Source organism: Entelurus aequoreus, linkage group LG04, assembly GCF_033978785.1.
Source record: "Entelurus aequoreus isolate RoL-2023_Sb linkage group LG04, RoL_Eaeq_v1.1, whole genome shotgun sequence".
Lineage (NCBI taxonomy): Eukaryota > Metazoa > Chordata > Actinopteri > Syngnathiformes > Syngnathidae > Entelurus > Entelurus aequoreus.
The window spans coordinates 47,675,056-47,694,636 of record NC_084734.1 but is presented as its reverse complement, the minus strand read 5'-3'; the positions used below and the strand labels follow the sequence as shown (position 1 = coordinate 47,694,636).

The following is a 19,581-nucleotide window of genomic DNA, read 5'->3' as shown; positions in this document are numbered from 1 at the left end:
AGTAGTTATGCTGGGCCTTATCGCATACCGCTTTCAAACAGAAAGGAGGGGAAGTGTACTGTGCCATGGCGTGGATCAGTGCGCTCACAGTGTTCAAAGCACGATTGGCCTTGTGCGAGTATGCCCACAATGTCTAAAGCTCTGTACTAATGGTCACCAATTTCTTGGAGTTGTTCGACTCACTTTCTAACAATCTTACTTAAAGGGGCCTAGAGGGCGCTAACTTTCCACTGTATTTTAAGCGTTATATCTCGCCCTCTCACGGTTTCTCGGACGTAATGACGTAACAACGTACATATGTATGTGACACGTGCACACACATCAGCTTCGTGTGTTGTAATGATAGCGATTTGGATAGTTAGCGTCTGTCATTGAATGTATATCGAATCACAACAAATACATGACTGCAAATTGATCGTTGCTTCTCTTGTACTGCTTTTGTATGTGTGCATGCGCTCCATGCGCGTATGTGTTGACGAGACAGGCTGAGTGACCACCATAACGCCAATCATTTTATTTTGGCTGGTAAAAATGTTTATTACACAAACTTCCATCCATCCATTTTCTACCGCTTGTCCCTTTTTGGGGTCGCGGGGGGCGCTGGAGCCTATCTCAGCTGCATCCGGGCGGTAGGCGGGGTATACCCTGGACAAGTCGCCACCTCATCACAGGGCCAACACAGATAGACAGACAACATTCGCACTCACATTCACACTTAGTAATTGCAAAAAATATAGACAGATTTAACACAAATGTATTCTGCTGAACCACAAATGGTAACATAAGCTAGCCAATGGTGTTGTTATTTTTTGCTTTGCAGTGTAAAGCGGGAACAACGAGCAACAACTACACGCACCAGACAACGCCGTTTTTGGCTCTGACAAAGATTTAAAGTACAAAACCCAAAACCAGTGAAGTTGGCAAGTTGTGTAATTCGTAAATAAAAACAGAATACAATAATTTGCAAATCCATTTCAACTTATATTCAATTGAATATACTGCAAAGACAAGATATGTAATGTTTGAACTGAGAAACTTAATTCTTTTTTGCAAATAATCATTAACTTAGAATTTAATGGCAGCAACACATTGTAAAAAAAAGTTGGCACAGGGGCATTTTTACCACTGTGTTACATGGCCTTTCCTTTTAACAACACTCAGTAAACGTTTGGGAACTGAGGAGACCAATTTTTTAAGCTTTTCAGGTGGAATTTTTTTCCATTCTTGCTTGATGTACAGCCTAAGTTGTTTAACAGTCCAGGGTCTCCTTTGTCGTATTTTAAGCTTCATAGTGCGCCACACATTTTCAATGGGAGACTGGACTACAAGCAGGCCAGTCTAGTACCCGCACTCTTTGACTACAAGGCCACGCTGTTGTAACATGTGGCTTGGCATTGTCTTGCTGAAATAAGCAGGGGCATCCATGATAACGTTGCTTGGATGGCAACATATGTTGCTCCAAAACCTGTATGTACCTTTCAGCATTAATGGTGCCTTCACAGATGTGTAAGTTACCCATGCTTTGGGCACTAATACACCCCCATACCATCACAGATGCTGGCTTTTGAACTTTGCACCTATAACAATCCGGATGGTTCTTTTCCTCTTTGTTCTGGAGGACACAACATCCACAGTTTCCAAAAACAATTTGAAATGTGGACTCGTCAGACTACAGAACACTTTTATACTTTGCATCAGTCCATCTTTGATGAGCTTGGGCCCAGCGAAGCCGGCGGCGTTTCTGGGTGTTGTTGATAAATGGCTTTCGCTTTGCATAGTAGAGTTTTAACTTTCACTTACAGATGTAGCAATGAACTGTAGTTACTGACAGTGGTTTTCTGAAGTGTTCCTGAGCCCATGTGGTGATATACTTTACACACTTTTTGATGCAATACCGCATACTTGCCAACTTTGAGACCTCCGATTTCGGGAGGTGTGGTGTGAGGGGTGGGGGTGCGTGGTTAAGAGGGGAGGAGTATATTTACAGCTAGAATTCACCAAGTCAAGTATTTCATATATATATATATAAAAGTGGCCCTGCAATGAGGTGGCGACTTGTCCAGGGTGTACCCCGCCTTCCGCCCGATTGTAGCTGAGATAGGCTCCAGCGCCCCCCGCGACCCCGAAGGGAATAAGCGGTAGAAAATGGATGGATGGATGGATGGATATATATAAAAGAAATACTTGACTTTCAGTTAATTCTAGCTATATATATATCCATCCATCCATTTTCTACCACTTATTCCCTTTGGGGTCGCGGGGGGCGCTGGAGCCTATCTCAGCTACAATCGGGCGGAAGGCAGGGTACACCTTGGACAAGTCCCCACCTCATCGCAGGCTATATATATATATATTTATTGTATTATATATATATATATATATATATATATATATAGAGCACTATTTTTTTGGATAATCTAATTAAGACATATATATATATATATATATATATATATATATATATATATATATATATATATATATATATATATATATATATATATATATATATATATATATATATATATATATATATATATATATATATATATATATACATACATATATATATATATATATATATATATATATGTATATATATATATATATGTATATATATATATATATGTATATATATATATATATATATATATATATATATATATACATATATATATATATATATACATATATATATATATATATATATATATATATATATATATATATATATATATATATATATATATATACACATACATATATATATATATATATATATATATATATGTATATATATATATATATGTATATATATATGTATATATATATATATATATATATATATATATATATATATATATATATATATATATATATATATATATATATATATATATATATATATATATATATATATATATATATAAATAAGAGAAATGCTTGAATTTCAGTGTTCATTTATTTACACATATACACACACATAACACTCGTTGAGTTAAGGGTTGAATTGTCCATCCTTGTTCTATTCTCTGTCACTATTTTTCTAACCATGCTGAACACCCTCTCTGATGATGCATTGCTGTGTGGCACGCACAAAAGTGCTTTCATCAAATGCGCTAGAGTCTGGAATCTTCCATCTCTCCCTAGCATGGCCCAAAACCGGTCAATCTTTGCTTCCTGAGGAAGATCTTCACTGCCAAGCACTTGGTACTCCACTACTTCTTCCCGGAGGTTATCCAGGTCCAATCGCAGCTGCGGCTTGGAACTTACAAGCGTATTTCTTCATCTTACTCGTCGTCGGCGTCGCCATGGCTGTATCTTCTTCGTTCTTCTGCTTCGTCTCCTTGTTGTGTGCGCAGTTGTGCACTGCACTCTCTAAAAGCCGTAGATGTTATTGTCACATATGCATGTACAGTAGATGGCAGTATTGTCCTGTTTAAGAGTGTCACAACATTGCTGTTTACGGCAGACAAACTACTTTACGGTAGACGAAAACGTGACTGCTGTTGTGTGTTGTTACCGCGCTGGGAGGACGTTAATGAAACTGCCTAACAATAAACCCACATAAGAAACCAAGAACTCGCCCTCGATCATTCTACAGTTATAACGTGATTGGGCAGGCACGCTGTTTATATTGTGGGAAAGCGGACGTGAAAACAGGCTGTCCTCACTCAGGTCCGCATGGAGCTGGAGGGGGCGTGGCCTCCAGCTCCGCCTGAATTTCGGGAGATTTTCGGGAGAAAATTTGTCCCGGGAGGTTTTCGTGAGAGGCGCTGAATTTCGGGAGTCTCCCGGAAAATCCGGGAGGGTTGGCAAGTATGCAATACCGCCAGAGGGATCTAAGGTCATGGGCATTCAATGTTACGTGCAGTTATTTCTCCAGATTCTGTGAACCTTTTGATGATATTACAGACCTTAGATGGTGAAATCCCTAAATTCCTTGCAATAGCTCGTTGAGAAATGTTGTTCTTAAACTGACAATTTGCTCACGCATTTGTTCACAAAGTGTTGACACTTGCCCCATCCTTGTTTGTGAATGACTGAGCATTTCATGGAAGCTGCTTTTTTACCCAATCATGGCACCCACCTGTTCCCAATTAGCTTGTTCACCTGTGGGATGTTCCAAATAAGTGTTTGATGAGCATTCCTCAACTTTCTCAGTCTTTTCTGCCACTTGGGCCAGCTTTTTTGACACATGTTGCAGGCATCAAATTCCAAATAGCTAATATTTGAAAAAAAAAATAACAAAGTTTACCAGTTCGAACGTTAAGTATCTTGTCTTTGCAGTCTATTCAATTGAATATAGATTGAAAAGGATTTGCAAATCATTGTAATCTGTTTTTATTTACGATTTACACAACATGCCAACTTCACTGGTTTTTGGGTTTGTACAAGTACATTAGCAAGATTTTTTAGCAATGGACAGCTTTGAGTAAAAAAATATAAAGTGTGCATTACCGCTACCCAGAGGCCTCAAGTGGAAGAGCAAACGGCAGCAGAAAGACACAGCGTACAGTGTAGTCTGAGAATTGAAGTCTTTATTTTTAATTTTTTTCATTATAATAGATGTTTGCCCAGGTCACTTACAGGTGTGCAGAACATTTGATTAAACTTATATTTGATGAAAAAACACAGAGTGTGATGAGGACCAACATTGATTTCCTGCACCTCCCAGCTCCTCTTTGTGATGCTCCTCCACACAAAATCTATCCTGTGTGTGTGTGTGTGTGTGTGTGTGTGTGTGTGTGTGTGTGTGTGTGTGTGTGTGTGTGTGTGTGTGTGCTTCAGCCAAGCGCTACAGTAAGACGTCGAGCCCGGCCAGCAGCACCACCAGCAGCTACGCTCCCAGCAGCAGTAGCAGTCTGAGCTGCGGGGCTGGGCTTGGTGGCGGCGGGGGTGGAAGCAGCGCCAGCAGCACCTGCAGCAAAAGCAGCTTCGACTACACCCACGATATGGAGGCGGCGCACATGGCCGCCACCGCCATCCTCAACCTGTCCACCAGATGTCGGGAGCTACCGCACGCTCTGGGAGGGAAACCCCACGTCATGCTGACTCAGGTAGCAGGAGGTGGAGCCAAATGCAGCTAATTTGCATGTCACATGCAGAAACACAACGTAATATTTGTACCGTTTGTCTCTCGCGTGTGCTTCAGAGCGAAGTGGGTGACTTGGACGACGGGGGCGTGGTAGATGTCGGCGGGCAGCCCGGCGGCCTCGAGGGCAGCGGGACAGTGCTAACCCCCTTGCAGCCCATGTCCCCCCAGCGCCAGGCCCTGCTCAACAGCCATCGGTACCAGCTGAGCGAATCTGACTGCTGGGAGCTCCCTGTGGACTATACCAAGATCAAACGTGTAGACGAGGAACACGACCACAAGGAGGTAACAGGAAGCCCTGCTCTGTTTGTGATTGTGTTATTGACGACACTTATTTTGTGTGATGGTGGCTCCTGCAGTGACACGTTGTAGTCGTCTTATTTGTGGTCCCTACACCAGGGTGAAGAGCCGGACCCCTTCCAGGAACTGCTGGAGGAGCAGCACTACCCGGCCCCGGTGACCGTGTCCAGCCCCAAACACCACAAGTATTCCCCCTGCAAGGAGACCAAGAAAGAGCTCCTCACGTAAGAAACCCCAACTGGCCGGAGGTCCTCAAGTAGACTTGACTTGACTGAGCAGGAGATTCTGTTTGGCTTCCTCAGGCTGTCCAGCTGCCAGCTAGCTGACAAGAACCTGCGAGGGATGATGGCCACCAACTCTCAAGAGCTGAGGTGAGGGTTCTACTTATCCTCAATCTTTGATGGGCATGATAACAACTAAGTCCTTTGGTCTCTAGGTGTCCCACACCTGGCTGCGATGGATCAGGACACATCACGGGAAACTACGCCTCCCACAGGAGGTACCAGGACTTGTACTTGTTGTAATTCCATTTGATTACACTGCTTCTCCAACGTGTCTCCTGCGTTCCTTAGCTTGTCAGGTTGTCCTCGAGCTAAGAAGAGTGGCATTAAGGTCCTCCACAGCAAAGAAGACAAAGATGAGCAAGAACCCATCAAGTAAGCTAACAGAACCGCAGGTCCGCTTCTCACGGAGCAAGTTGCTGCTATGTCCTCATGAACATCTGTCTAGCACGGACACCTTTCATGTTTGCTATATCTTCAACTGCTTACTTGGCACCAACCAGTAGAGGGCACAATGACTTACCTGCATAAAAAGGACTAGACAATGAATTAACTTAACTATGTCAGCATGCCTTTCTGTCCTGCAGTCAAATTTACATTTAACCACTAAAAATTATGCTGTTCACCAGAGGTGGGACCAAGTCATTGTTTTGCAAGTCACAAGTAAGTCTCAAGACTTTGCCCTCAAGTCTCGAGTCAAGTCTCGAGTCAAGACAGGCAAGTCCTGAGTCAAGTCCAAAGTCAAGACTGGAAAGTCTCAAGTCAAGTCCCAAGTCCTGCATTTTGAGTTTTGAGTCCTTTCAAGTCCTTTTAACCACAGACTAATATATTTACACATATTGTGTATGCTTTTAAAACGCTGTATTTATTTATTAAAACAAGTGCATTTGAAATTGCAGGAAAAAAAATTGTGCTGACATTGCACTTCATAATAGCACTATTAACCAGTCATTTTAAACATTTAACTCATTCCTTTACAGAATAAACACATTCGAAAAAACAAGTGCAACTGTACTTATTTGCACAAAAGTGTTAACATTGTATTTCCATGGCATATTGCATTGTAACTAGTTCCACAGCAGTTTCTATCATTTTCTTACCTTATTTCATTGATCTCATCTCATACTGTATGTGTGTTGATGTGTGCGTTCACATGAAAAACATAACAAATACATGAACATTACAATGAACAGAGTTGTACTTTTTAGATGTCAGGGCCCAATGCAATATGGACACATATTCTTAATATAGTATACATTTTAACTGACCTTTATTTGACTGTTTGTCTTTTTATAGGTGGCTAAAATATGCGGTGCTGCTGACGTTACATTACTGTGTGTGATACATTGACTAACATAACGTTAATTGTAGGTACCTCATGCAACCCTGCTTAAAAAAATCACTTGACAAAGTATGAATAAGGTAGCGAACGGCAGTGGACGCAACAGATTGCCGTGTTTGCAATGACGTTATAACCATAGACATCTTATAAGTAGACGCAGCATTGGCTGCTGTGAAGAAGCAGTTTGGCCGCCATATTGAAGTGGTGATGAGGAGCCGGCGAGCAGCCTAAACTGACAGTTGACAGGTGGAAAACAAAGATGTGTTCAGTGTTTTCCTATTCAAATGAGCGGACTGTTGAAAATAGGAATCGGGGAATTACTTTTCACAAGTAAGATTTAACATTAACGTACTATTGGTTGTATTTTGTGAAAAGAATATTACCACAGAGTTGAGAAGGAGCAAAGATCTTCAATATTTGTATGTGAAAATCACAAAGAAATCTTCTGGGGGAGGATGACGCCCTACAGGGGTTTGGTTTACAAACTTTCAGCCCCACCTAAAACAAAATTCACCAGCCGCCACTGATTATGATGTGTTCTCATTTTAGGCGAAGTATAAGACAATACTTTCTTAACAGTATAATTGTAACCAGGAATAAGTCTTCAAGTAACAATATTCAAATACTAACATTGTTGGGTAAGACATAATTTGGTTTTATTCTGAATCCAGTGAAACAAATTGGTGGTTTTAGCTGATATAAAGACTTTAAGGTGTTTATATATGTTTATGTTTAAGTATTTGGCAGACGCTTTTATCCAAAGCAAGATACATAAAAAAAACATATAAAACAATCACTGTAAACATGATAATTTAAGGGAAGAATGTAATACAAAATGTCAAGACAGAATAAACTCTCTGCTGCTGCAGCAACAGAGATACAGTCTATAGGTCCCTAAGATATATTGATATCTAATGTATTCATACATTGTTTATGTACAATATACACATGTTTATATAACCTAATCATATTGCTTCTTGAACTTAAAAATTGCTGACCGTTTTGTTCCCCCTTCTCTGGGATTATATTACATACACGTATGACAAAAAACGCGTGAAAATCAGTGGTATTCAGTGAGGTAAGATGAATTAAATGCGCTGACAGTTCATTGCTCCTGCCAAAAGAATTGCACTGAGTAGAGCGGATCCCCACTCCAAGATGGCGGCCCCGCGTCTCGTCAGCGCCAGTAGGCAGTAGCGCTCGATGCTGCGTCTACTTATAAGATGTCTATGGTTATAACGTTAGCAGTGAGTTTACAGCCTCACTGATTTAACTACACAGCAAATAAAAGTTACGTTACTTAGCCAATAAACGTTAGCCCGTGTGTGTGACAATCATTGGTACTTTAACTTTAACTTTAACTTACATTCAAAACTTACCGTTCTGTGTGCAACTTCAAATGTCGAACGAAGTTAGGAGTTGTTGCAATTCCTTTTTTGTTGACCAAGTCGTAGTTTTAATACCCGAACGAAACTATCTTTGGCGTAATTTTTCCTCACTGGCGCGTTGTTTGAGAGCTATTCTTTGTTGGTTGTTCTGCAATTTGATTGGATGAATGCTGTGGGACGAAAACAACGTGGATCTAATTTGATTGGATGTTGTACTGACAGGCAGCACACAAGCTGACACATACTGTACGTACACAATGGAAGATATGGAGCGCTCCTGAATAACTTTTTAATCGTTGGGTTTTGGGGAAAGTAGCAAGTCATGTCAAGTCAAAAGGCTCAAGTCCAAGTGAAGTCACAAGTCATTGATGTTAAAGTCCAAGTCAAGTTGCAAGTCTCTTTACATTTTGTCAAGTCGAGTCTAAAGTCATCAAATTTATGACTCGAGTCTGACTCAAGTCCAAGTCGTGTGACTCGAGTCCACACCTCTGCTGTTCACATAAAGACTTGGTGAAGCGCAGTGAGAGATTTGTGTCTACGCCCTCTCAGGTGTCCTGTCCCAGGCTGTGATGGACAAGGTCATGTGACTGGTAAGTACGCCTCCCACCGCAGTGCGTCTGGCTGCCCCCTGGCGGCCAAAAGGCAAAAAGACAGCTTCGTTAACGGCACGCAGTTCGCCTGGAAAGCCGGCAAGACAGACGGCATGACATGTCCCACTCCGGGCTGCGATGGCTCGGGACACGTCAGCGGGAGCTTCCTAACCCACCGGAGGTGATCTCAATGTTTTTTATGAAGTCGAACTTCATGCCTTGCTACCATGACAACCATCGTGAATGATGGCCGATGTTAAACGACGTTCGGCTGTGTGTGTGTGTCTCGTTCACAGTCTTTCCGGCTGCCCGCGGGCCACGTCTGCCATGAAGAAGGCCAGAATGAGCGGCGTGGACATGCTGACAATCAAGCAGAGAGCCAGCAAAGGTGACTCCAGGTGTTGAAACGGCAAAGGAGACCAAGGAAAAGAACAGAATGTCTTTTGTCTCGCTCAGGCATCGAAAACGACGAAGAGATTAAACAGCTAGACGAAGACATTAACGATCTCAACGAAAACAACAATCAAGTGGAGTCAGACATGATTAAACTGAGGACTCAAGTAAGACCGAAGTGCTTTGTTCTATTTCCTTCTGATTGATTTATTGATCGATTGATTAATTAATGAGACCTCTGGCTCAGACAGTGAGATGTGATGCGTTCATTTTGTCTTCTGCTGCTAGATCACCACCATGGAGAGCAGCCTAAAGTCCATGGAGGAGGAGAACAAGGTGATGGAACAACAAAACGACTCATTACTGCACGAGCTAGCCAACCTGAGCCAGTCGCTCATAAACAGCCTCGCCAACATACAGCTGCCTCACATGGTAAGAGGACGCTCGTTTCTGCCTTTCATCACGTGCTAGCCAAACGCAAGTGGCTAACATTTGCTCGCACATGTCAGTGAGGTGTTTCCTCTCACACGTTCATCCACTTATTTGTGTCAACCACCTTTCGTTTGCGATTGTCCCGTTGTGTCTTTCTGCTGCCGTTTGACACGTCCACAAAAGACAGAGGCTAATTAGAGAATCTCTCTTAGCGCCTTCTTTCTAGTTGTGTGTGTTGTTTTTGACACCTGGTGAGCGCCGTCATGTGTCTGGCTGACTAATATAGACTTCTCACCTGTAAAAATGGCTCCTCCAAAAAAGGCAGAACTGCTGTTTGCAGAGTCCTGCCACAGTAAGACATGCATCCATCCTTTATCCAATTATCTTCTCTTTTGCTCTGACATCCTCTCCCTCAACAACATCCAAAACCAACGTGTGTCAATAATGGAGTACTTGCATTAGTGCACCTAAACACTAAGAGCCTGATTTACTAAGGGTTTGCATAGACTAAAACACGTTCAAACTTGATAGCACACGCAAAGCTGATCTACTAAACGTGTGAAAAGTTGATTGCGTCTGTTAGGTGAGCAGAATAAGGAATGCATTCCATTTTGCTTCTCTGTCTTCATTAATATGCTAAATATATGATGTTCATTAAAACGCCCACAATACTGGGAGGAGAAGATGCAAATATATTAAACAGCACCCGCAATGTGATTTATCGACAATGTGACCGTCTCTCGCTGTTGGGGTTCCATGGACCACCAAGGACTGTCATGACTGCAAGCAGTTTGTGACTTCGTTTATTTTTCAATAGTACTCAGTCTCTGGTCGGGTCGCTTTTCAGCTCCTTCCTCTTCCACTGCTCGCTCTTCCGGTCGCTTTTCAGCCTCCCGCGTCGTCGTCTGTCCCTCACTCTATGTTGATTTCGCACTGCATGTGCTCGCGCTGTGAGAAAGGGGTTGATCACACTGCAGCCCCATCCAACGTATGCTTCTCAACATATACGGACTGTCAGAAATAAAAATAGTAGACATATCGTCTATTCAGCAGTATCATTGTATAATTTTATAGCTGCTAGATGACGTAAAGGGGAACTGCACTTTCATTTGGACGTTTGCCTATAATTAACAATCCCTATGTAAGATAAGAACACGTCTTTCTTTGTTTATGCATTGTAATTTGTAATACCCAGCAAGTGCTAGGCGGCTAACCATGAAGCTAATGAGAGTCATCTACTGTATAGTGCCATTAAAGCTCTCTTAAAAAAAACATCCAAAAACCACCTACAATACTCAATTTGATGTCTTGATCTGAATATAAACCACGTATTAGCGATATTGTTATTGTAAGCGCTAACACTCTTTAATCAGCACCGTGATCACAAAGAAGTAACTGTTTATGCAGCTATTGACATACTGAGCTGGTGAGCTGCTGCATCACCTCAGAGTTGGTAAAAGTTAATTATACATTATAAAGTATGCCTCTCGCTTGTATAGTACAATGTTGTGGCCACAAACCGAAAAGTTGGTCAACTTTGACATTCAGCTTAGACCAGAAGATCACGAGAATGACACGAAAAGACACTACAGTAGTATGCGTCCACCTGTATTTTTTATTTTTTTAACTTGCATGAGGATTATAATATATTCGTCATCTAAACCGGCATCCAAGTGAGAGCTGACATTTTCACCAGGATGGCAAATTGTTGCGAAATGACAAATGGGTCTCTAAACTGTGCCTTGTCATAATTTGTCCAGCTAGTGATTGTTTTATTATGTTCGTAGTTTGTATTTCTTATTTAGCACTTAGCAATAGTGCTACTTGCTGGATCTGCTCTGCTGATCACTCGCAAACTTGTAGGTCATCATCAATATATTCAGGCTCAGAAATATTAGGTTCTGGATCATCATTTGTCCCAAATAGTCAATTTTGGCTCTCTGCAATGAATAGCAGTAGTTGTTGTAGGAAATAGCAAACGTTGTGATGCTTCTGTAAAATTAATGCACCGCCGTATGCTTAAGGTGACCAAAATACGTAAATATTACATATTATGAATGTGCCTGTTACTACATTTCATACATGCAGCATGCATATAAAAAGTTGTTGGATATTTTTATTGCGCTTCATACAGTCGTGGTCAAACGTTTACATACACTTGTAAAGAACATAATGTCATGGCTGTCTTGAGTTTACAATAATTTCTACAACTCTTATTTTTTTATGATAGAGTGATTGGAGCACATACTTGTTTGTCACAGAAAACATTAATGAAGTTTGGTTGTAGGGCTGGGCGATATATCGATATATACTCGATATATCGCGGGTTTGTCTCTGTGCGATATGAAGTTTGATTAAAACAAATTCAATTGATGCGTTTTCGTGTCTGTGCCGTTTTTTTATGACATTGCATTATTTATACGAAAAAATTTTTTTGCAATTTATGTTTTTGCGTTTCTCCCTCTGGAATGATCCAAACGCAAGATAATGCTTATTGCAAGATGTTTTTTTCATGTAGGAGATACATTATAATAATATATTTCCTCAATGAAAAAACAAACAGCATTAAAAAAAAGACGCCAGCAGACACCAATTTAATTTGTTTTAATCAGCCCCTTAAGTCATCCAGCAGGTATAAAAATATATTACTGAATACACAATGTCTACTTTTTTAAATTTCTGACAGTCCAAATATGTTGACGCATTGTTTAGGCTGTGCGATGAGGGGTTGACTTGTCCAGGGTGTTCCCTGCCTGTGAGATCAAACCCCGGCCGAGTCATACCAAAGACTATAAAAAGGGGACCCATTACCTCCCTGCTTGGCCCTCAGCATCAAGGGTTGGAATTGAAGGTTAAATCACCAAAAATGATTCCCGGGCGTGGGCACCGCTGCTGCTCACTGTTCCCCTCACCTCCCAGGGGGTGATCAAGGGTGATGGGTCAAATGCAGAGAATAATTTCGCCACACCTAGTGTGTGCGTGACAATCATTGGTACTTTAACTTTAACTTTAACTTCTGCCCGAGTGCAGCTGGGATAGGCTCCAGACCGCCCCCTACCACCCCAGTAGAAAATGGATAAGTGGATACACGTAGGATCAAGGATTCTCAATTTATCCAGCTTTCTATGCAGCGCAATCACCTCCTTTCTCTGTGTGTACCTTTGCCAGTTTGCATGTAGATTTCAGACGTGCTAAGTAAAGAAGCAAATTACCACTCAGAACAGTTTTAGTCTTGAGGAATCACATTGCACGTGCTGAATAATTATAATGGCATCTTCTCCTCCCAGTACTGTGGCTGTTCTGATAATCAGCATATATTCTGCATGTTCATGAAGACAGACATGCTAAATGGGTTGTGCTCCTTTTTTTACCCACTTATGAGATGTAATCCACTGCGCACAAGCTTAGTAGATCAGCTTTGCGTGTGCTATCAAGTTTGCATGATTTAGTACACGCAGACCTTTAGTAGCTCAGGCCCGAAGTGTGAGTACACAAGTGTAGTACACTTATGCACTCAGAAGACTTAATGAAGTACACAAGTTTAACACATATGCAGTATACACTCAAAAGACTAAGTGTAAGTACACAAGTGTCAAATATCCCAATGTCTTCATCTGCGAACAGGAACTTCCATCATCTGCTTCTGCATGATTGATTCTTTTTTGGTGACAGTTTTAAAGAAAAAATTAACAAGACACGTTTTCCTAACTGCGTCAGCTTATTTCCTCCAAACTTCCGCCACCCACGGAGCGGCGATGCCTATGGTGTCTTTTCCTTCCTGGATTCCTTCTGATTGCATGTTTCTCCCAACAGGAGCCAATGAATGAACAGAACTTTGACACGTACGTGAGCACGCTGACAGACATGTACACGCACCAGGAGCAGTACCAGAGCCCGGAGAACAAGGCCCTGCTGGAGAACATCAGGCAGGCCGTCCAGGGCATCCAGGTGTAGCCGACAGCACACACGCCAGCACACAACACGCTTTGTTGTCATCTAGCGTCACTCTGCTGTCGCCGTCACGTCTTCTTTTCATCGCCTCACTTTGTTTGGAACCAACATGCAACTTTTCTACATTTTCATACGACCTGATACAATGTGACATACAGCTGCTCTGGTATTTGTTGATCTATTGACGGCTGCACGGTAAAGCTGGGCTCGTCCGGTGGGCGTGAAGAGCAATCGGAGCTGGAGATGCTTTGTAGTGCATGTGACCTCACGAGGAGAAACATCATGACACGGAAACACGATGGTGCAACAGTGTGAGGGAGGAGACAATCGTAGTAAGCGAAGAGGGCAGCAATATTGGCATTGATCACATTTGATATCACGTGCAATCACGATAAACTAACGTTTGGCTATATGCAATTTCTTATGAATTACCGAGCAGAGAGATGATTTTTACTGCGTTTTGTATCTTTTACTACAATCATCTCTGAGCTGAAAGGACACTTTGCACATTTGTTTCCATGTTTTCATGTTTTTATTGGCGGGCTAACACGTGTGCTTGTAGATGTTGTTTCCTTGACGACGGCTTACAGGGTCAAACGTTTTCACGTGCGGCGTCATTGTGTTTTTGCACGGGTCGTGTGTGTCCATTCATGCAGACTCTGTTTTTTTTCTCACATGCATGCACTTTATTGGCGAGTGGAGCAACAATTGGACACACACACAGATTAAAGAAGCTCTGCCTTCACATTATTTGCTTCAAAACTACCTAGAAAAACTTGAAATGATCAATATTTCTCTCCATAAAACATCCCCAATTAACCCATAAGAATCCAGACATTTCAAGTCAAAGATGGTGAAAATGCCAATGAGCACTCTTAGAGGACATTTAAATACTAATTGGTGTCAAAGATGTCTTACGTTACTCACTAAAGTACTCACAAAAGGTTGTGGATATTTGGTTTGAGGGTACGATTTCAGGGTAAAACTAAAACTAAAACTTGTCTGAACTTGTGAATGTCCAAATGTTGAATAGTTCACTACTTATTATGCACCTTGAACAAAAACAGTTGCCTTATGTTTGACATAAAGGTATACTGCAGTACAGTGGTACCTCGGGGTAAGAGGACCTGAGTTTACGAGTTTTCTGGAATGCGAGCTCTCGGCTAAGTGTTATGCTTTTGACTGCAAATAAAAATTGGGGTTACCCCCTCCCCGCAGCTAGTTGCGTAGTGACTATCACTGTGAATCTCGTAAGATCCGACCAAAACATCCGATCTTACTTGCCTGCATTAGTTAATAGCTAGAAATTAACATAACTTTGTTTTTCTAAGCATGGTAAGGAAGAAAGTGAGTGTTAAGGACAGTGCTGAGAAGAAAAAGTGGATGATATTTGTTGAATTAAAGAAAGAAATCATCAAAAGCATGATAGAGCATGTCGCTAACTAACTTGGTGAAGCAGTTGGAGCGTATCACTGCTAGTCTGCACCATACTGAAGCAGAACAAGTCTAAAGGCTGGAATATACTCTTGTGTCACATAGCATGCTCTGACGGTGTCTTGGTTCGTTTATATAGCTCTTCCGCGGTGCTGGCACGGGACTTGCAATTCTCTTGCCAAACCCTAAGGAGTGAGCAACTACAACTTGTTGACTATCTTCCTGAGAGAGAGAGCTTCCTGTGTGTAGTAGTAGTTGTAAACATGTAGTAAACAGTGGCGTCTGAAGCGAAACCCACTTTAATGTTTGAGCTAATCCTTTTAAAACAACAGTCACTTTTAATGTTCACATTGCTTCGAAACCTGAAGAAAAGATGTTCGCAAAGGTTGGCTGTGCAACCTCTGAACAAGTCTCGGCGGAGGACAGGCAAATTTAAGAGTTATGTAACTGAAAACAAACAAAACTGTTAAAAACCTTTTACAATGACCTGCTGGTGTTAATGTTTATGTTCATGTGTTACTGATGTTTAGAGTTCCCGTGTTTGTGAACATACCGTGCCTGAAAGATGATTGACGGAAAATAAGCAAGTATTGTGTGAGAGAGAAGACGTGTGCACAAGAAAAATATGTTTCAGAATTGAATCTTTCGTTATTATAAGATTGGCAATAAATGATAAAAAGAGCGTCGTACTTTGTGTGACTTCTTCTAGATGAAACATCACAACAAGCTGAAAAACAAAACATAGAGTAATTGTTTTTAGACCGCGTCGCGATATTAAGTCACAGTAAGTCAGTTTGCATGCAAATCTTGAATCACTATTGCTTTATCTCTTACAATAAGTTGTGCATTTCAAGCAGCGCGTCTGCTCTCCTGTGCTCAGGGTCTCTCCTCGGAAAAAGCTGACCAATTACAGCTCTGTGGTCCGCGTCGCCGCTGAGGCGAAGCTAGGATTTTTGGGAGGTTCACGTCAGGGTCTGCGGAAGGGTAGGCGGGGGCGGGGGCAAGTAACGTGATGCGAGAGTATATCCCAGGCTTCATGCCAGCCAAGGTTGTTAAAATGATATCTAAACGGCAAACATTTATTCATGAAAATATCAAAAAGCTGCAGATGGTGTGTATGACAGAGAAGCAGCTAGATGGAGATAACGTAGAAGTTCACTCTCCAAGGTAAATTGTACATTATCATTACATTACTTCATAAAACTACTTAAGTTGTTTGTACTGCATTCCATTGTATTGTTGTTTTTTTTACAAAAAGTATTATCTAAAAGTTGTTTGTATTTTTAAAAGGCATAGTACATGTTAACATTGTGCTTTTTTGGGGGCCAAGCACCAATTTAATTAATTTCAATATATTTCACTTTGAATTTTTCAAGGTATGAGCTGCGGTCCAAGCCCTATCTCCCAATAGTCAATCAACCCCAAAATGTAATCACTTGTTCTTTCCAGAGCGTTTCATGAAAATCTTCCGACAACTTTTTGAGCTATCTGTAGCGGAATTAAAAAAACAGTGTGAAGCCTCTTGTCAGTCATTCACTGTATTTGTCTCTGTGGGTGAAGGCGGGGCCGCTAGCATACACACGAACAGAAGTTGAAACTTGTAACATAAACGTAAGGTAACATTGTAGAAATTATCCAGATCACCCGCAAAATGTAATCACTTGTTCCTTATCCCATTTCGGACATTTCATGAAAGTTCAATGAAACTTTTTGAGGTATTTTGCTAAATACCTAATAGACAGACAAACCAAAAGCAACAATTACATAACCTCCTGGCGGAGGTAGTTCAACTCATATCCGAAGGTACCACTGTACATCTGTGAATCTTGCAGTGTCTCTGTTGCAATCTGCTGATGACACATTAAGCTCAGCGGCCACTTCCCTCTGACAACTTCCTGTTTGAAGGCTGCCAATGGCGAGGTTTGGTGTCAAAGGATAAACAGCGTAATGAAGAGGATGTTTAAATATGAATTCTAATTCAAGCAGGACATTTATTGATCCTCAAATGAAGCACACACCTTTGTCACTTTTTCTGTTCAGATCCTGTAAAAAGTAGTGAAATATTGAACTGTTTTACATTCAAACGTTTAGTTAATTTCATCTGTAAAGGTAAAAGGTTTTTTTTTGCTTCGTTCTGTAATCAAACCACATAGCCTGATAATATCCATAAGTATTTTTGAGCATATGTCATTGGTGATGCTAAATGTATTCCTTATTTCACAAGAACTCATTTTGACCTTTTTCAGTGTAGCACAAAAGTACTTTAAATTGAAGAAAGAACATATAGTCATGTGAAAATCATTGAAACTATTACATTCATTGATGTTTTAGCATTTTTGCCATTGTGACAAATATGTCAAGTTTAACTTTATTTAGCAATTGAAATTCTAAAAACTGATTGTGATATTTTGCTAGCTTGTTTTCTATGAATTGATTGAAGAAATACAGTAGGAACAGTTCAGTTGCGATATCTGACACAGTATTGAAACATTACGTCATGTGAAAAGCACTCCAAAAACATGTCACTTCGGGACTAGAGGAGTGGGAGCACAAATCTATAAATGGCGACTTTAAATACTTTTATAGTGGCTTCTTGTGGGTTAAAACAATCAATGCATCAATGAAACTTTATTAAAACTGAAGTGTTTTATTGGCCTCATTGAGCGACGTCACATGACAAAGTTTGCTTTGATTTGTTTCTACACTAACCTGGCAGGTGATGAACTTAAAGCACAATTGATAGACTAGACATTAATATAATGAATCGTATGTAAAAACTAACTTGTGACTATCTCAACACCAATGTGTCAATGCAAAACATGCATCGTATGAATATTTGTGAAATGATTGTTTTCTTTTCAGGAGTGAATAAAAAATATTTTATATGCATCAACTCCTTTTTTCTTTGTTACATGGAAGCTTCCAGCTTCTTTTCGAACCTCGCAGCATGAGTTCAGTTGGTAAATATGCTGTTTGCTGACATCGTGTTATTTCTTTTGGACTTGTGGACTTTGTACATTTTCTATCATGATGGTGTTGGCATCGCTTTGCTCTTAATAAATCTTGTGTTGCAACTCTTGGCTGGCGTCTTTTCTTGTCTCCAAGTCCTAGCAGCTGACACGCAGGAATACAAGATTGATGGAGCGTTTGCGAACAATCAGGGCCCTTTGAAATGAACAGGCTGTTTATTTTCGTTAAAACCGCATGTGGTGAGTACACAACCAGTAGGGGGAGACAAGCGAGATTCAGAGATTGGACATAATTATGCTGCTGTTTCTTATATATATGAGCAAACAGAAAAAAGAAAATCGCATTATTAAAGCAAGGACGCAAACTCAAAGGTACAGATGTTTTCATAAATGAACACTTGACCAAGAAAAATGCTGACATCGCAAGGATCGCACGACATCTTAAAAGGCAAAGCAAGATTCAACAAACCTGGGTAACGAACTGTAAGATCTTCATCAAACTAAATGGGACGCCGGAGGAAGCAAAAGTCTTGATGATAAGGAAAATAGAAGATCTTGATAAGTATTGACATTGATGCAGTACTTGGTATCAAAGTAGCTTGTGACTTTTACATCATCTCAATGCTACCCACACCAAGAACACAGACCACACCAAGTATTGATATGGACATGTTACAGAAGATCCTCCAACATCAACAAAAAGAACTGGACATGTGTGAGTATCAAGAGCACGCCACAACAGAGACTGATATGGAGATAGACCCTGATAATTTTTCTCTGCGATTGTTAAAAACTGTAATTATTTTACCCGTAAACAATATGAAAGCAGTGTAAAATCAGAAGATAGTCTGTCAATAATACATTTCAATAGTCGAAGCATGTACACCAACTTTGAGGCTATCAAGGATTACTTGAAAGAATTTAGTCATCCATTTACCATTATTGCAATTACTGAAACCTGGTTCAATAATGATAAAGATATTGATTTTAGTCTGAATGACTATGAATTAAGGTATATAAGCAGAATAAATAAAATAGGAGGAGGGGTCGCATTGTATATTTATAAATCTGTTACATTTAAAGTTTTAACAAACATGACCATAGCAGTCGATGGATTATTTGAATGTTTAACAGTGGAAATCCTAAATGATAAAAAGACAAATATCTTCATGAGTTGTGTATACCGGGCACCTGGTTCAAGCATAGAAACTTTCAATGAGTGGATGGGTAAAATATTTTCCTCTGTGAACCAAAAAAACATATTTATCTGTGGTGATTTTAACATTGATTTGTTAAACTCAACCAAGCAAAAACATGTTGATGACTTCATTGACACAATGTACAGCTTGTCTCTATATCCAACCATAACCAAACCAAGCAGAATAACAACACATAGTGCCACAATC

The 19,581-nt window shown here is 40.5% G+C and overlaps 1 protein-coding gene across 1 annotated transcript in view; it reads left to right on the top strand.

The window, feature by feature from the left end:
- LOC133648698 (myelin transcription factor 1-like protein) overlaps positions 1–18,283 on the top strand; it is a 64,987-nt gene extending 46,704 nt beyond the window's left edge. The window contains exons 16-26 of the mRNA XM_062045031.1: positions 4,792–5,060; positions 5,156–5,380; positions 5,495–5,619; positions 5,698–5,766; positions 5,832–5,894; positions 5,968–6,051; positions 8,956–9,177; positions 9,293–9,384; positions 9,453–9,556; positions 9,678–9,821; positions 13,635–18,283. Coding sequence (XP_061901015.1) covers positions 4,792–5,060; positions 5,156–5,380; positions 5,495–5,619; positions 5,698–5,766; positions 5,832–5,894; positions 5,968–6,051; positions 8,956–9,177; positions 9,293–9,384; positions 9,453–9,556; positions 9,678–9,821; positions 13,635–13,775 — 1,538 coding nt within the window. The 3' untranslated portion in view covers positions 13,776–18,283. The remainder of the gene's footprint in view (positions 1–4,791; positions 5,061–5,155; positions 5,381–5,494; positions 5,620–5,697; positions 5,767–5,831; positions 5,895–5,967; positions 6,052–8,955; positions 9,178–9,292; positions 9,385–9,452; positions 9,557–9,677; positions 9,822–13,634) is intronic.
- The last annotated feature ends 1,298 nt before the right edge of the window (positions 18,284–19,581 follow it).